The 18,378-nt window shown below is 36.8% G+C and overlaps 2 protein-coding genes across 3 annotated transcripts; both read left to right on the top strand.

Moving 5' to 3' along the window:
- Positions 1–383: 383 nt before the first annotated feature.
- On the top strand, positions 384–2,251 carry LOC113673134 (melatonin receptor type 1B-B). Its single transcript, XM_027189502.2, has one exon. The coding sequence runs from the start codon at positions 972–974 to the stop codon at positions 1,956–1,958; it is 987 nt and encodes a 328-aa protein (XP_027045303.2). The 5' UTR covers positions 384–971; the 3' UTR covers positions 1,959–2,251.
- A 701-nt stretch (positions 2,252–2,952) lies between these two features.
- On the top strand, positions 2,953–18,285 carry LOC113673095 (eukaryotic translation initiation factor 4 gamma 2). Of its 2 annotated transcripts, XM_027189450.2 has the most exons (27): positions 2,953–3,064; positions 3,225–3,454; positions 4,212–4,314; positions 4,733–4,846; positions 5,548–5,614; positions 6,228–6,320; positions 6,714–6,772; positions 7,144–7,254; positions 7,604–7,714; positions 8,059–8,130; positions 8,673–8,926; positions 9,654–9,772; positions 10,053–10,102; positions 10,640–10,738; positions 11,456–11,554; positions 11,786–11,865; positions 12,322–12,448; positions 13,149–13,247; positions 13,719–13,820; positions 13,939–13,996; positions 14,334–14,380; positions 15,018–15,116; positions 15,226–15,284; positions 15,483–15,636; positions 16,002–16,056; positions 16,837–16,958; positions 17,033–18,285. In XM_027189450.2, the coding sequence occupies exons 4-27, from the start codon at positions 4,772–4,774 to the stop codon at positions 17,096–17,098; spliced, it is 2,277 nt and encodes a 758-aa protein (XP_027045251.2). In that variant the 5' UTR covers positions 2,953–3,064; positions 3,225–3,454; positions 4,212–4,314; positions 4,733–4,771; the 3' UTR covers positions 17,099–18,285. The 2 variants fall into 2 exon arrangements, with proteins under 2 accessions (XP_027045251.2, XP_089039894.1); XM_089183768.1 differs by lacking the exon at positions 11,456–11,554.
- The last annotated feature ends 93 nt before the right edge of the window (positions 18,286–18,378 follow it).

The raw sequence follows: 18,378 nt of genomic DNA, 5'->3' as shown, positions 1-18,378 counted from the left end.
CGCTGACCAAGCAAACGTCTCTTTCTTAACTGGCTGTTGTATCGTTACCAGTCTTCGCCTCTTTAACAAAGGTACGAGGTGATTTTCCTCGTTTCCAAGCCGACGCTTTTCTCCGCTGGCGCCTGAAGTGATCGTTTAATTGACGAAGGAAAGTTTATGCAAACTCAAGAGGGACGTAAAGATAGATTTCATTAATTATTTATGTATAGTGGATTGTTATCGAGGAGTTTTCAGCCTTAGTTCTTACCCAAAATCTAAAATGATTATTTTTTTGCCTTATTGCTTTTCAATAAAATCACAATTGTTTCAAAAACCTTTTCCTGTGGTTACTTTTCGTGATATCCGCCTTATGTTAAGTTAAATTTCTATGAATTATGCAAAGCGATTTAACCTTGAGGCTGTAAACAGGCTTCGTTAATGACCTTGTTTTAACAATATCTCTGCCAAAACGATGATGAATTTTACAGTTCAATTTTCGATTTACAGCTTATAGATTGTTCTTTAATCGATATCAACCTAACAGTTGCTTTAGCCATGGAAAATTTCGCGAAGCATCTATTTTTTTGTTATAAAACCACTCCTTTATTTACACTGCACTAATGGCACTCTGTCGTGCAAATAAACATAAATTGCACGCAATTTACAATCCACTTGAAACTTTGTGGACTCTTGGTGAGCTGTGAATGTTTTTGTTACAAAGTCGAACACCACTTCATTTATCACTTTGTTCAAGCTGTCGCGAAGACATTGATCAGATAGCTCTACTTACTATAAAAAACTTATGATAAGTTCTTAAACATTAGCCGCAAGATTTTAATTTCATCATACTTGCACATGCGCTGCCTTATCAAAGGCATCTTGTAGCCGAAAGAATTGGATGTTTTCATGAGAAAGGGAACTGAAAGCGGTTCAGTAAACAAATTTGCAAAACTGCCAAGGTAATCAAAGATCTGTAACTGTTTAGACACGCAATGTTTTCGGTGGTAGCTGTGGCATTTAGCAGCTTGGTTCTTACCTTCATAATGGCTGTCGGTGTGGCTGGAAATCTTCTCATTGTGTGGATTATCAAAAGTTCTTCAAGACTGAAAGCTAGAAGCCATATTTTGATAGCTAACCTCGCCGTCGCGGACACACTTCAGAGCTGCAACATATTCTTTATGCTTGTTACCGCTATAAATGGAGGGTACTGGATGTTTGGCGAAACTATTTGTCAAATCACAGCTTTCTTGACTGTGGAGTTTGTGCTCGCATCTATGCTCAGCTTAACAACCATCAGCATTAATCGATATTTCAAGGTTATGCATGAGGAAAAATACGACAAGATATTCACTGCCAAGTCTATTATGATTATGATTTTGTTCATTTGGACACTGCCTTTGATGTACGCTGTACCACCTTTGGTAGGCTGGTCGAGTTATGCTTTCGATCCTGGCAAATGCCTTTGCTTGTTTCGATTTCGCACGAAGAGTTCGTACGCATTTTTCCTAGTTGGTACAATGACCATTCCAGCTCTGGTAATTATCTGTTTCGCTTATTTCCGTGTTTTTCAAGTCGTGAAACTGCACAGAAACAGAGTTTGGAGTCTACATTTTCATCAAGAACGAAGTAAACTGAGTTCAGATGAATATAAGATAACTTCTGCTGTTATGATAGTGGTTGTATCGTATATAATTTGCTTTGTTCCTGCTTCTGTTGTCAACTTCATCGAGATTTTAAACTCCGATTTTGAATTACCTCTGTGGCTAGACTTCTCATCTTTTGTATTGATTTTCGTAAGTCATGCAAGCAACCCTCTCATTTACGGCTTCATGAATAGGCAGTACAGAGTGTCTTTTTTGGAATTACTACAGAAAGGGTCTCAAACAAAGAGAACCCGGAAGAATAAGAGCAAGAGGGGAGATCTGCATTTACAAAAACACTCCCCAGACCCGATAATGACATCTCAAGCTTTGAGATGACTAGATGAAAATAATGCAAGTTACTCAAAGAACTGTTCGACCACGTAGAATTAAGCTTCCAGTATTTATTTATACTGAAGGTTTTCTTTAAAAGTCTGACTGTTTTGCCTGAATGCCGAATGACTTTGACACGGTATTCTTGGTTTTCACATGACGTCACAGGCATTTTCAAACTAACTAACTAAAATAATAAAATTGTTCTTATTTCTACAGGACTCACTAGTTTCACGTTGCGTCGTATGTACAAGTACCTTGATTCAAAATAGCATTAAAAGCCACCAAGAACTGCAAAATGGATTTCTCTTAACTGACCCTCCCCCGCACTCTTTATCAGTCTGCCAAATCGTGTTTGACACTGAAGCACGAAAGCTAGAGCTGAAATGTTAGCTTCCAACACTTTCCTTTTTTCGTTTGGCACGTATTCTATTCTTCAGCGCTATTTTTGGAGGTTTCTCCCCCTTTCATTTCGCCTAAGTTACGACGAGTTTGTCTCATCATTTACTGAGTTCGCTAGCGCCATCTTTACAAGTTCGACTCAAAATCTTCAACCTATGCCTTCTCGGCAAAAAAATGTTTCCTTTCCGGAGAGATCATAATGAGTTTTGCCAAAATACAAACATATTGTTCCAACTGAAACGCTTGATTGTACAAGTATGTTACGGCCGCTTTCGAGACCCCGGCCTCTGCGGGGTAATCGCGTATCCAGATCCTAACCGCTTGGCCGCGGAACGTCTGGGTACGAGACTAAGATGGGGGGAGTCAAGGAGTCAAGAAGCAAACAACTTACATTCCCATCACGAGATTTATCTCACCAGGAATCCCTGGAAACTTCTCTTTAATTAATCCGTCTTAATCACATTTTGGATTAAAATTGTACCATTATATCAGCCAGACTTTGTTATCTGTACTTTCCGGCCGTTTTAATTTGGTGTCCTGTATGTTCGGAGTCCTGTGCCGTATTGCAAACTGCCTTATGGGTATCTGCCCGTATAGCATATTGGGAACGCTTTAGAGAGAAAAATCGCTTAGAATACACGGGATATCATTGAGAGTAAAGCGGGCGAAAGAAATCAGCGATAATTTTCCCTTTTTTTCTTTTTTCTACGGTAAGATTTGAGCCAAAATTCGCCTTATGAACTAAGTTGAACAATTTGTACTTCTATTAAGTATCTAGAGATCTATATGCGCTGGAAAAAAAAAAGAATTCGCGAATTGGTATGATGGCGTGATCCTCGCCTTTGTTTAGAAATATTTCTTCTTTTGCAGGTTTTCCTTCAACGACGCGTTTTAGTAGACAAGTGAAAAGTTACAAAAGTGGACGGACGCGGGGCAAAATCTTCAGATTTTTCCGGAGTCAGGGAGGTTGTACCCGCATCGCTGCCGTTACAAGAGCAAAACCAAGTTCACTCGCAGCAAACTTTTCAACGATGGGTCCCTCCACAGATAAACCGGCTTCAATATCGTGACGATGAAGCGGTTTTTCGACGGGTCCGAGGGTAAAAATGTCGTTCTTTGCTTCTTATGCATTTATTAAGGTTTTTATGATAATTTTGGTCTCTTCAGTGGTTAAGAATATGTGATCTGTACGTAAATGTTGTAACCATTTTTGATGTAGCCTTACAATGGCTTGAAAACTCGACACTGTAAAGTCTAATTTGTGACTTCAACTGTCAGTTGAGCTTTCTTTCGTTGGAACCCATCGATTTTACGAACAGATGCAGTCTTTTCTTTCTTGTAAAAATGATTTTTCGTAGGCATACGTCAATGATGAGAATTTTTTTGTTGTTGTAAAATGATTGGGGTGTTGTTGAATTTAATTAAGAAGCTTGAATTTTATTTTGTAGCCCGAGTGTTCTTAAGAGAACAACTTTGATATTGATCATTCCTTTGGGAAACAAGAAAATTTCTCTTGAGAGCACAAGTGTCTCTCTGGAGGAATGTCTTTGTCTGTCTCTGTTTTTCAGAGATTTTCTAAACACAAGTGGAACTGTGAAGAAAACTATATTGCAAGCCTCAGGCTTACCACTTATTTATGCTTCCATTTAGTACACATTGAACTCATTTCCTCTGGGAAGGAACTCTGTAATTTAATTGCTGATGTTTACTCTAATTGCTAATGTTATTAAAGTAGTGTTCTATCCTATTTTTGATCTTTTATTCCAAAGCATATGAAGATTTGTATGTGATAGAAAAGCCAGTGGGACTAAGATTCCAGCTTCTTGATATAAGATGTTCTTGCCTTTCTTCCCTCAGGATCCTTAATAAACTAACTCCGGATAAATTTGATAAACTATGTAATGAACTGCTTGGAGTGGGTATTGAGACCAAGTACATTCTCAAAGGTGTGATTCTGTTGGTAAGTGTATTTAATGTAATTCAAGAAGTAAGAGCAAATTGCTTAGCTCAAATACTACTCCCTAATACTTAGGACCAATAAACTGTTTACATCACATGCATTCACTCTGCTCTTGAAATTCATATTTCTCTCTGGAAATCTAATACTGGGAATAGATTTTGTTTCAAAGTTTTCTCTTCACATCTGTCAGTTGTTCATACATGCTTTACCTGTATGGGGCTTTTACAGAACTTCCTTAGAATTATGGTAAGATAATTATTTTGGATGGATGGTTGAGATGTTGTTTCTTGTTTACGCTCCCAGACTTGTTTATCCAGACCTACCCAAGACCCATGCTTTTATGATTCTTGACAGCTTGTATACTATTTTTTTTTCTATAAATTACATGTATTTCTCAACTATGTTTCTCTATGTTAAGGTTTTTGAAAAAGCTCTCGATGAACCAAAATACAGTTCTATGTACGCCCAGCTGTGTCTGCGGCTTAGTGAAGAGGCACCAAACTTTGATGATCCTGGAAAAACTGGAAACTCGGTAAGTACAACTTTGAAAGTTATCACCAAAAAAAATTGTTATCTCTGTTTTTACTGGAAGATTTTTAGCTAACATTTTTTAAAGAAACATAAACCTTGCACTATTACCATGGCTGGTTTTATCACCTGTAATTGTTGCATAGCTTTTAAAGGGAAGTCTGTTGCTTAACCACTTTAAGTTTACAAGTAAATTTAATTGCTAACTATAAATTGTGTTCTAGGAGGTCTTATTTTCTAAGACTAAAACAAGTCCATATAATTGGTTTCCTATTAAAGATTTGAATATCATAGCCTCATATTTGAAAGAAGCTAATTGTTCCCTTGATTTCAATGGTAAAGTTTAGTTGAACATTACTAGCTCTATGGATTTTATTGTCATGAATTCAGTCACCTGCCTTACATGACATGTAGGTCTGAATTTTGTGGCATATATTTGTCTGAAAGAATTAGTTTCTAGCCTCCTGTTCAAGGCTTTCTCTTAAAAAAAGGCTCTTCTTAACCATTTAGCTCCCAAGATCTGATAATTAATTCTCTCCTCAAACTGTTACACATTTTCTTGTCAATAAGTGACAAGAATTTGGTTTTAGGTCAAGATAACCACTTTAAGCGGTCAAGTTTGAGTATTCTCATTTACCTGTTTACTTGATAATGTTTGGATGTTATAGGGAGGAGTTGCTTGTTAATCACCTTGGTGTTTTTCAGACATTCCGACGTTTGCTTCTCAAACAGTGTGAGGATGAATTCAACAACAGAACCAAAGCTAGTCAAGGTAATCTAATAATACCTTCTGCATGGTGACATGTTTTAATTTGACATGAAGCAAATGCATTTTTAATGTATTTGCATTATTTTTTGACGGTTTTTTGCTGTTTAGCTGTTAGAACCTTGAAAATGCTTTTAACTAGGCTGATGCTGTATGTCTGAAGCTTTTATTTTTAAAGGTAGATTTATGAGAGACTGTCAAGTCCAACACCACACATTACATTTCTCCAATTTTGTTGTATCAATCAATCCATCCATTTGGCTTTTTCCCATTTCTAGCATTCCCCTTTTGTGGTGTGGTGTGTTAGTAAATCCACTTTTCTTTTTCTCCATGGTGTGTTAATAAATCCTATAAAACAGGACATAATACAAGTAAACTTTTCACCTCATCATCCCATGAAGACTTGCATTAGAGGAGTTGAAACATCAGTATCAATACATTTGATAGTCTGACTCTATATTGTGTGACAAACGATGAAACATTCATTTACCTACATTTTTCTGTTAAACAGGATGCTTTTAGCTGATGTCAGTGGGTTTCTTGTTTTGTGTAGTTGGCAAAGTCCTTAGCTTTTCATTGACAATATTAATATTGCATCTTAATGCCTTTTGTATGGTAGCTTTTGATAAAAAAGATGGTCCACTTACACCGGAAGAGGAGGAACAACGGTCTACTATTAAGCGTAAAGTGTTGGGAAACATACGTTTCATTGGTAGGTTGAGAGCAGAGCTTTCCAGACAAGTGTCATGGAAATAACTAGTAGTTCATAAAGTAAGTAAAATAAACTTCAACAGCACCCAACCTTGTTTTACTTTGAGAGGTGATAAAAAAAAAAAATAAAATGTTCACTACAAGTTCAAAAAGTTTGTCCTTCAAGTTTATCTTTTCTCAATTGGTGTTTAAAACTTTGTTTCTTGTGCATACCATTTACTTCTATTGAAGGGTTTATTGTTCAGAAGAATCTACAGAAATTTATTTTCCTGTAAGTATTACACCAGAATCTGTAAGCAGGGCAAAAGAAGTCAACAGAAAGATTGCATTTTGTAGAAGAATTTGTATAAGATAATAGTTATTTGTTGACACTAAGTCGATTTTCTGCAAATAGGTGAACTCTATAAGTATGACATGTTGCATGAGGCCATTGTACACAGATGCATTAAGCAGGTAAAGAATATTTTAGTGATAAGACTAAGTATGTTATTTCAAGACAGTGAATCACATCCGCAGAAACACCTTTTCATAACTTTTGCCATCTTTTAGTAAAAAATTAGTCTTAGTCTAGGAATCCATATGTTTGGGTTGTGGGAGAACCCTGAGAGTGACTAGCATTTAATATATCCCCATAATATCACCCCTGAATTACACATTAAGGTCATGAGAATAAGGGCAATGATCACCAACTAAAGGAATTCTTGATTGTTAAACAAATTCTCCTTGTCAGTACCTTAAGAAGTATACAGATAACAGTATGGAGAATTTGCATTCTGATGTTAGGGTGTAAAAGGTTTGCTTATTTATGGTTCCTCTTTCCTTAGCTGTTGGACAAGAAGAAGCGTGCTTCAGTGGCAGACTTGTCGGAGTCCATGGAGTGTCTCTGTTACTTGATGAGAACTGTGGGACCTAGACTGGACATTCCCAAAGCTAAGGTACAAATCAGTTTGGATAGCTTAAGGATTAACAATTGCTCAGAGTAGATCCTTGGAGTTAGTAACTTGAGTGTGAATTTCTTCGTCACTACTTTGTTTCAACTAGGTTTCTCTTATATATGCAAGATTTGAAAGTAGATACATTTATCTCTTGGCTATCTCTTAGAACTGAGTGTTTTTATCAAACAATGTCCACAGTTGATAATTTCTTAGTTTTTAACACTTGTCTCCTTGAAGATAGGAGAATATTCAGACTGGTCAGGATGTCTTGTCAGCTTTGTAGGAATTGCACTTGTCTTTGAGTCAATTAAGTTTATTTTATTTTTTAATTGTTGGCTTTTTCTTTCAGTCTCTGATGGATCAGTACTTTGAGCGCACCCAGCAGCTTTTATGCCGTGGGGACTTTCCAGTTCGCATAAGGTTCATGATTGAAGATGTCATAGAACTACGCAATACTAAGGTAAAAACCACATTATATAGTAGCCTGCCTCTATGACTCAACTTGATAAGAGAATAGTCGCATGATGTGTTACCAGGAGTGTAATCATGACATTTCATGGTTACCCTCTAACCCCTAGAAGTGATTAACATGTAACTTCTCTTTACAATTGGAATTCCTTACATTATCCAGCAAACAGGTAATGAGAATACTCCAACTTATTGAATACAAGTTGCTTGATCTGACACCAAACTCTGGCAACTAATTTATAAGGAAATACATAGAAGCTAGAGGGGAGAATGAACACTCAGGTCTTGGGAATTACAGTTTAATGCAATATATTTGTTATTACTTGTGTTTGACAGTGGATTCCACGGAAGGCTGTACATGAGACAGGGCCTAAAATGATTCAGCAGATTCGCCAAGAGGCCTGGCAGGTAACTTGGTGCAGTCCTTGTACAGCCTATGCATGTACCTTGTATGAATGTGTAGTGCCCCTGATTATCCTGGGTGATTTTGTATTCAATTTCTTTAAACTGACTTTCCAGATTACCTTGAAAACCTAGGTCATCATACTTGTTGGCTGTTGGGGCTTTGGAATATCTTAAGTTATAAGGAGGAGCACAGAATGGTTTTAAAATTTGAAAATATTCCTAGACACAGTTTTTTTTCTTTATGGTGCATCAAGGCTATGAAATTGTCTACCTATTATGTGGAAGTGCAGCACCCCATTTAGCTTGTTTATCTAAAAACTTAGAAAATAAAGTCTGTTACAGTAAAACTGTTTTTATTTTTAGAACAGTGACATAGCGACATTTTTTGGGGGCCACATGTAGATTATTGTAAATCACCCTCAATAAGGAAGTCCTTTTACTTTCATAATGATGATGGTTATTATTATTATTATTATTATTATTATTATTATTATTATTATTATTATTATTCTGTCATTATTAACCTAAAATTGTTCTCTCTCTAGAATCAAGGTGGTAGACCTGGTTTCCCTGTTCCAGTTCATGGCCATGCACCTCGTAACATCCCACCACATGCTCCTGGTAACTGGATGAACCATGGAATGGGTAGAGGAGCTGGGAGAGGATCAGAGCACCAACAGATGAGCAGAGGCATGAATGATGTGTTTGTCACAGACAATGGATTTCGTCCCTATGGTCCACGCTTTGATGAATTTGGACCTGGTGGAGTACCCCCAGACAGGTCTGGGTTTGGTTTAAGGTATTGTCACTCAGATTCTTTGGACACTTTTTTTCACCCTCTAATTCACATGAGAGACCAAGACAAGATATCTCCTTACAATATCAATGCAACATCAAGCAGACAAGTGATGAGAGTGAAGAAAAAAATAAATTGAAGGATTATAAGTTGATCCAGCACCAAATTCTCTGAACTGACATCAAAAGAATTGAAAGGCAGACAGTAAGAATTACTTATGTGATCTTGGAAGTGAAAGGGTTAAGTCTTAAGTTCCTGTTATTGAAATTACAAGTCACCTTTTGCAATATGTTTTCTTTTGAGGTAGACCTCTTTATTTTAGACGCCTGATCTCAGTTTGGAAGTGGTCCTAGTAAGAGTTTATTTATTGTAATTAAGAAAAAGAAAATGAGCCATTCATTTATTTACACAAATCAGCATTCAGAATTTTTTTCATGGGTTTCAAAATACTTGCTCTTTCTTTAAATTGTATTTGATCTGCAATCTGCAATATTGCCATGACAGCACATATGTCCATTGAAGATTGATAATTATATCAGTAAGTAAAGTTATAAATTTGATCTTTATACATTCCTTTTTTTGTTTGCATTTACATGTGATTTTTTGGCACATTTTATTTCCATTTTTGGTTACCATTTATGTGAGTGGTACTGTATGTACCAAATGATCAGAATTATCCTGAAAGAAAAGGCTTAGGAATCTACTGATAAGATGTTTATTTTATTTACAGGTATCATGATGATGATTATGACCAATTTGCACCTCGGGACCCATGGGCTGATTTGTCATCAGCCAAACAAACAACCATGTCCTCCAATTCTGCAGCAAACAACTCAAAACCAACAGGAGGTATGGAACTCAGTTAAAGGTCCCTTAATGTTAATTTGTCTTCCAATGGCGGCTATGCAACCTCTGCCACAAACCTAGAAGTATTAAATTTGACATTACAAACTCCTTCCTTACTAAGACTGGAACCTAACCAACAATACTTGTCATTGTAGAAATAATTAGCTGCCTGATATATCCTTTTCTAAAAGGTATGAAATGTCCCCTAAATGTAGAGTGACCAGCTAACTAACCAATTGCCTGGTGAGCTGATTGAAAAACTTTTTTGAACCATTGTTTACAGGGGGATGGAGGCCAGCAACACGGCAAAATCATATGAGTTCAGATGGAGAGGTATGTTACTCTTGAGTTCTACAGTGGTTGCATTTTTGTTGGAAAAAGATTCTATCTTGATCAACACTCTTCCACTTAAATTGTTGCTTAAAAAAATGAAGACAGACAATGCCAGTAAAGGCCTGACCTGGAAAATAGACCTTCTTTACAGCACTTGTGTTGTCAAAGCTGTATGTCTTAAAATAACATGTTTAAAATTCAGGTCCCAGTTGATTTAAGGGTGGATTAACACTCTTTACAGGATTAATCTCTATCAAGTGGATAGCTTAATGAATTTTGATTGTGCCCTTCCACTGGGCCCAGTTGTTGAAAGAGTGGATAACACCATCCAACGGATAAAGTGCTCTCCAAAACGTACTGTGCTATCCACTGGATAGAGATTTTTCCAGTAGATAACATTGTCCACCCTTCAAACAACTGAGACTTGTTGAAAAGCATTATCTGCCCTGTGGTCATCTGTGCCCCATTGTAAAGTTAAGAGCTTTTGTCAATTTTCCACATTTTAAATATTGAAATTATGTTTTTTTTTCCTTCCAGATAAGTTTGCGGCCAGCAAGGGATTCAATTGCTGCGTCTCAGAGGCCTAGTGTACATGTAGGTGGCAGATCTCAAACCCCACCAACTCAAAAGCAACTGGTAAGTATCAATTTAGAATCAATCAATCAATTTTTTCATGATTCATCTCTCGAGAACAGTGCGACTAAAATTATTGTTTACAGTAAATAGCAAAGGGAATGGGTGGTAGGGCTGTAAGAAGCTGATAAATAAGAAGAATGAGAGAAAAAAATTGGTAAGGTGTGAATATTCCCTTAACCTTTTTTAACCCATGAGTGACTTACAATATCACCCCTGAATCTTACATTAAGGTCATAAGAACTGAGCCTGGTCTTCAGTAGTGACACAAGCATAAGGGCAAGCATAAAAGCAAGCATAACAGTTCTTATTTCACCATGAAAATGGCCTTGACCCAAGCATAAACACTAGCACATGGATAAAAAATTTTCCTTTTTTTTATGTTTGTGTTTGTGCCAATGCTTGTGCTTGTGTTGCTATTGAAAACCAGGCTTTAAGGAAATGATCACCAACTAAAGTAGTTCTTGATTGATCAACAAAATTCTCCCCGTCAGCAACCTAGGAAGAGTATAGAGTAAATTATGGAGAATTTTCATACTGATGTTGGGGTGTAAAGGGTAGACTGAGTGATGTTACGTAAAACAAATACTATCTTGTCCCACTCTCACTTTCAGTCAATAAGTACATAATATTTTATGAAAGCAATTTCTGAAAACTTATGGATTTTACTTTATTTAATTACTTTAGAAAAATCAGTTCAATTTGTATTTAATATTTCAGGATCCCTTAAACAGAACTACTGCTCCACCCATAATAGAGAAAGCAAAGAAACAAAACAAACCACAAGCTCCTTCTACAGCTGATCTCCACAAGCAAATTGCGAGTGGCCTGCTCCACTTTTTTATTTAGATAACCATTTATTTATTATATCTGGCATATTTTACTTGGAACACTCTCACAATTGAGCATGTTACTGTGGAAGTGAAGAATGTTTTCTTTTACTCTACTTGTATGAAAAAGCTTAATTTTCAATTTTTGTAGTTAACTGAACTTTCAAAAATTCTGTAATGTGGTTTATATAGAATGAGGAATGTTATGTTATCTTCACAGGAGAACATTGTCACTGACTTTTTGGAGTCCAAGGATGTAGAAACTGCAACAAGAGCTATAAAGGATATCAAAGGAGCAAGGTATGCAGTTGTAGACAATTGTTTGCTAGACATACTGTTCTTTTTTTTAGTAAATAAGGTGAGTTTTGAAAGAAACTGATTACCATGTACTTACTTCAAGTTAGTATTGAAAATAATGTAAGCATTGCAAGTTCCTTACTGTAAACAGTACTGCTAGTATTGTAAATTGCTTTCTAAATTGATTTTAAAAAAATTTGAGTAAAGAAAAGTGTTTTTTGCTTCCTTACACCATGAAGGAACTTGGTCATAATATACAAAATGATAACGTTTTTAGTGAAATATCTTGAGTTTGTTATCTTGTTTTGCTAATGCTTTAAATCCTCATGTATTCTTTTCTCTGTTTTATGATAGGGGAAATTACTATCTTATGCAGACTTCATACATTCTCTAATAAATTGCTTGTGAGAGTTTGAAAAATGTCAAACCCAATCAATTTTTTTTCCTTTTCATACTAAGGTATTTTACAAGCCTCATCAGTCAGCTGTTTGCTAGAAGTCTTGGTACAGAAGATCAGGAATGTTTCAGTCAGCTCTTTGTTTCCTTGCACAAGTCACAGCTGTTAACAGCAGACATGTTTATCAAGGTAGGCTTTATGTTCATTTACATGTTCTGCTTCATGTCTGAGTGACCTAACCCTCTGACCCCCAAGAATGACTAACATCTAATTTCTCATTACAATATCACCCTCAAGTCACATATTAAGGTCATGAGAATTATCAGCTAAAGAAGCTCGCGATTAGTAAACAAATTCTCCTTTTCAGCTCCTTAAGAAATGTATAGAGAACAATGAAGAGAATATGCATGCTGACATTAGGGTGTAATGGGTTAACAGTAATGGTTGTTAAATGGCTGTCTAGTGAGCCACTTACATAATCTCAGTACAACTTTCTTCGTAAATCAAGTTTATATGCAAGCTTGCCGCACTCCCTTGTGCAAGGTTTGAAATGAAGCAAACAAATTTTATGATCTGAAATGATTACTAAACCTTTGAAGACTTTGCAAGCTCAGGAGCGTACAATTTATATATTGTGAAAAACTTGGCTGAAGTTTTTTCATGATCTAGCACTTTCATGCAAACTGGGCACCAAAGCATAGATGTTGTGGAATCTTTATGGTCAACAGATCAATTAATTTCCCCTCAAACATTTCTTGAGAATGTGAAAAATTGGATTTATATAGTCAGATACAAGTTATGTACATTGTTACTTAGTGTTACATCAGATACTTCCTTGTAGAACTTTGGTGTCAAAACAATTTCAAAATAACTCTTTCTCATTGTGCAGGGAGTTTCAGGTGTGCTGGAACAGCACCAAGACCCACAGGAAGAGGACCTGAAAATCAAGAAACATATGGCACAGTTCATGGCTAAAGCTGTAACACAGGTAACAATTAAGTTGCTTATGGCTTAAAAGGTTGGCTTGAGTTATTTATAAAGCAAGTGAAGATGGCAAAGCATTTTAATGTATGACAAAATTACCCCTAACCCCCTCCCCCTCCTATCCAAGTCCCAGGTCAGATTGAGGAATCTGACATAGGCCAAATGAAATGAAACCACTGCCCCCCTGGAGGGAAAGTATTTAGATTAAGCTGTCCTGGCCATGCTTCCACTAACATCATTTTTTTAGAGCAGAAATCAGTTATTCAACAGCTTTGGTCAACTCTTAATCAACTTCAGTAATCTTTTTTTAACCACAGCCTCTTTTCAGGAGTAGGGAACATACTGAAGAGGTAAAACTCTTCCACCCTATCACTCCTCATGTGACAGATCACTGACTAAAAATCCTTTTAGCTGCTCAGCATCTCTCTAGGACAGTGCATAAAACATTTTAAAACTTTGACTTGATTTCCGACAGGGAATTTTGAATTTAATCGAGGTGAGCTCCCTGACTGAAAATGGGAATTTCCACCCAACTCTCCTGTTGTGTCTAAAGGAACTAGAGGCCTTGAAAGGACCGGTATGTTATAGCTATCCTTTTCTAAAGGAAATTTTTTTGGCCAATTTCTGTGTGCTTCTCCCTTTGCATGTTCGTTCTGCTTTCTTTATTCTAAGTAAATCTTTACATTATTCTTCAGGAGTGGCTAGTAAAAGAATTCACTGACAGCAAATTAGATCTGTTGCCTTCATTACCAGGTTTGTCAACAACAGAAAATTTTTATTGCCTTTTAGATAACATTTATTATTTGAATTGAATGTAGCCAAGAAACAAGTGGCTTGGTTATGGACACAAGTTATCAGTTTAATCCATAAAGGAACAACAACAATTTTTAATCAATGAAATGTTTAAAACTCTGTCAAAACATTTGTCCTTTTTTCTCAATTTTGTTTTTATTTGGAAAATGAGGTGAAGCCACATACAGAAAAACTTTGCATGCCCAAAGACTCTTGTTATTTTATCAGTGGATCCAAATAGAACATATGGAGATTATGGCTGTATAACCTACCTTTTTGGATTTTTCTTTGTTTGCAGAGGGAGAAAGAGCAAGTGAGAATTTCATGTCCATTCTGGAAAAACAGGTTTGTGAATGGGGGTAATGGTAAAAAAATTATGTTGGGAGAATGAGCAATTGAACACCAAATGACTTTACATACTGACTCCGGCAGATCCTGGGCACAACTGGGATCCCTGTGTTACTTATTTGGGGTGAATTCCCTTGCCTTCACACTGCCTTTCTTCTCAGTGTTAGGTTAATTAAGCCCAGTTATGGTTGGTAAACAAGCGTTCATGTTTTATTCTAAGTAACTGATTGTCTGTCAGTTTGTTTATAATTTGTTAGCTTCAGTTTTGCCTTCCATTAGGCAACATGTGACAAAACCTTCATCTTAAACCCTTAAATTCCCAAAATCTCAGTGTTATTGTTCTTCTCTAGCTACTTCTCAATTTCCTTGTATCGTAGTTAGGAGTGTTTGGTGTTAGATCTAGACAAAAACTCCTTCCTGATTAGTTTGAGTATTCTCATTACCTGTTTGCTGGATAATGTATGGATATTACAGGGAGAAGTCACATGTTAATCACTTCTGGGGGGGGGGGGGGAGGGGGGGTGTGGTTAGACGGAAAAAATCCAAATCAAGTTTAGCTTTCCATCCTCTTTTAGCGCTTACTAGCATTTAATGGGTATCTGACAAATCAATGATGATTGTTCTTTCTCCACAGAGTCTGGTATTCCTTTTCCCTCTCCTTCACATCCAAGCTGATCTTTATTCCAAAATCGAAGAAGATCCCACCGTCACTGCTATCTACAAATGGGTCAAGGTATACTTACAAAAGAGAAGCCAACATACCAATTATCCTTTCTGGCTGAAGAAATGTTTGCTCAGATGATAGAGGGAATCTGCTTTTTAATCTGCAACTTTTTTTGCAGGATAACGTCGAGTCGTCGTGGCACACCAATCCGGAATTTATTAATGTGCTTGCCACTTGGTAAGTGAAAATCCTTTCAAGACAAATTCTTGTTTTATGAAAACCTTATGATAGTCTTGCCTAACCCTGATTCTTTGTAAATTTTTTTGAAATTTGGCTTCGTTAGTGCTTACAAGTGTACTGGACTAATGGTAAAAAGAGTGATGTATAAATTGTTTTCATGTGATATACAATTTAAACTGTATAATCTGTTCACAGCTTGTTAAAATACGCCACCAAGGATAGTACCCTAAGTGAGGGCCTGGACCCTACACAAGCCCCAGAAAAGGACTGGATGGAGAAAGAGAAGGCGGCCATCAAGAAATTACTTCCTTTGGTGGAGAAGTTTGTTCACGAGAAAAGCGAATTGCAAGTAAGTTTGTAAAACTTGTTTGTTCAATCTCTTCAAACTTTTCACTGATTTCCCCCACATCTACCTTTCAACACGGATCATTTTGGGGAAATGAATATACATTTTTCGTTTTATCCTAGGATTCTTTGAGCTCCTCTCAAGAGAAGAGAATTTTATGGATCTTTCTTTTATGGTTCATTATTTTTTGCCTTCCTGTGTTTCAGAACCAGTTCCAGATGCACTTGTAAATATATCCGAAAACATAGAAAATTTAATTTTGTACCGATTTGTATTCAAATTAGTCTGCCGCACGTACATTTATTAAACGAATTTTTAGGGTTTATTTTTTTCTTTTTTTTTAAGTCTCCTATCTTTTTCTCTTCCAGGTCAGCGTATTGTATGCACTGCAAGTATTTTGTCACAACCACAGTTTTCCAAAAGGTATGGTCAATAATGAAATTTTCCAAGCTAGAGTGTCTCTTTTGTACGTCTTAAACCTCTCTTACCATTAGAGAAAATTTTGGAATACTCTAGTAAATTCAAAACCAAAGTATTTACGACTGTCTATTGGAGTAGAGGTAGATCTTACTAGAAGCCATGAAAAACTCGAGGTTTAATGGTTTTATGTTAATATCTTATTGGCAGAGAAGGAAGCGAGAATTTTTAGCACAATCACACTACTTGATGGAGTAGATTCTATCAGGGTACTTTAGTATTATCAATTGAGTTGACAACGTAAATTGGCCACCTTAAAGAGTTTAAAAGCTAAACTCTATGCGGTGGCCAATTTACACTATCAACTCAGTTGATAATACTAAATTACTCTGTTGCACTGTCCCACCGACGCAGCACGACAGTTTCTTTAGAAACTCACCTTCTTTATTCATGGCAATTCTAAGGTTGGAATTCTGTAGATTTTGTAGATTTATCATGATTGGTCCGGAGGTGAATGTGTCGGTAATGCCTAGGATTTCAGTGTTTGGTTCGTAAAAATTGGAGTTCCTTTAGGTATTTTCACGGCACTGTGTGAGTGGCTCTCACTGATCAGCTATTTCCGATGCAGTGAAATTTTCATAACCCTATTTGTAATCGAAAAGATATAGCAATAATTTCGGAAAGAAAGTTCGTGGTTGGAAATACCTCGGAGGCTGTATCAGTAACTTGACAAGGAATTTGAAGCGCACATATCCTTTCTTACAGACAGCCATACTTGTTTTGTAGGTATGTTGCTGCGCATGTTTGTGTTGTTGTACGATACAGAAGTTGTGGAGGAGGACGCGTTTTTGAGGTGGAAAGAAGATGTGAGTGAGAAGCATCCCGGCAAAGGAAAAGCTCTCTTTCAGGTAACGATCAGTGCTGTTAATTACTTGTCATGGTGCGTTTGGTTCAGGCTGACAAAAATGTGTTTTCATTTCAGGTTAACTCGTGGCTGACTTGGCTGGAAACCGCTGACGAAGAAGGAACAGACTCAGAACCCGAGTAACCAGGCTACATCCATGTTTTGATGGAAGCCTAAGTTGTGCAGAGAAGTGCATTCAGAGTGAATCTCTCCCGAAAATAAGACGCTAGCAAGAAAAATTGAAGTATAAAAAATAGAAAAAAATTGAAAAATTGAAAGAAATGCGTGAAGAATGCACTGAATAGAACTTTAAACTCATCGCTTTGTGTTCCAAACTGAGGTAATTCTCAGTATAGCATGTAATAGTCTTGTAACCGCGCGCAGTTCTGCTCTAGTTTTATTTAGTTTGGTCTCTTAGTGTTAATTACCCGGACTAAGATATTTTGTACAAATGTGTCGCCAGTAAACGCTGTATGATTTGGTAAAAGCTAAAAAGTGTGACAAGGGAAACTCTAATGCGAATAGCTGAAGTAATATTTCCCTGGAAATCAGGAGCTTAAAATTGTTCGCTTAATGTAATGATTTTCAGATTGCACATCAATCAGCAATGGTTAGAGTAACTGTAATTTTTTTTCTGTATAATTTGTGTAGATTTTTAAAATTTGTTTGGTTCTTTTTTTTTTTGCGGAAACATAAATCTTAGGTAGTATTGTGTTTACACTGCTTGAATCCCCTTGCATCTTTCACAGTGAACACCGACAAGACATTTGCAGAGTGCTGGTAATTCTGACTTAATAGTATGTTAAAAGAAATATCCTTTACCCGGCATGAGCCATGCAACAAGGAATCTATTTGCTCTCGAATTTGATGACCATTTTTCCTTCAGTGATCTTGTCTTTCTCTCTTTTGTTTGTTTTGTTTATTAACGAAAAGAAAGGAAATCTTTTGAAAATCCCTGGCTCTTAAAACACGCCTCTTAGCCTGCCGGTACGCCCTCATTATCAGGGCTGCTGAACGCACGGTTATCCGCCCGCGGGATCGTTTGAGACGTGCTAGGGAGATGTTTGACGGGGTCTGGCACTAATTATTATCAGTGATAGACCTCTGCAGATATCTCGCGGGCAGGCGTTGTTCAAGGCGTCATATTTTCCTGCGGGTGAAGGAATACTCGTGCTGAAGCGCTGGTAATGAGGGCCAGCTCACAGACTGCACCCTTCTAGCGAACAACCACTCAACTCAATCTAGCCCCGCTGCCTGATATTAGTAGCATAGAATTCCTTTTCGGCCTTTTAATGTAATAAGCGAGGAAATAAAGTATCGTCTAGTGTAAATGTTTTACGCGTCGTTATAGCCAGTTAAAATTTACCCTTCATTCTTATTCTCAGAAATGTCAAAGAGAATAGTGAAATGATGTAAAGAGCATT

This window comes from Pocillopora damicornis, chromosome 10, assembly GCF_964200805.1.
Source record: "Pocillopora damicornis chromosome 10, jaPocDami1.2, whole genome shotgun sequence".
In the NCBI taxonomy this organism is placed as follows: domain Eukaryota; kingdom Metazoa; phylum Cnidaria; class Anthozoa; order Scleractinia; family Pocilloporidae; genus Pocillopora; species Pocillopora damicornis.
The sequence above is the reverse complement of the archived record's forward strand: the minus strand, read 5'-3'. Positions and strand labels throughout refer to the sequence as shown.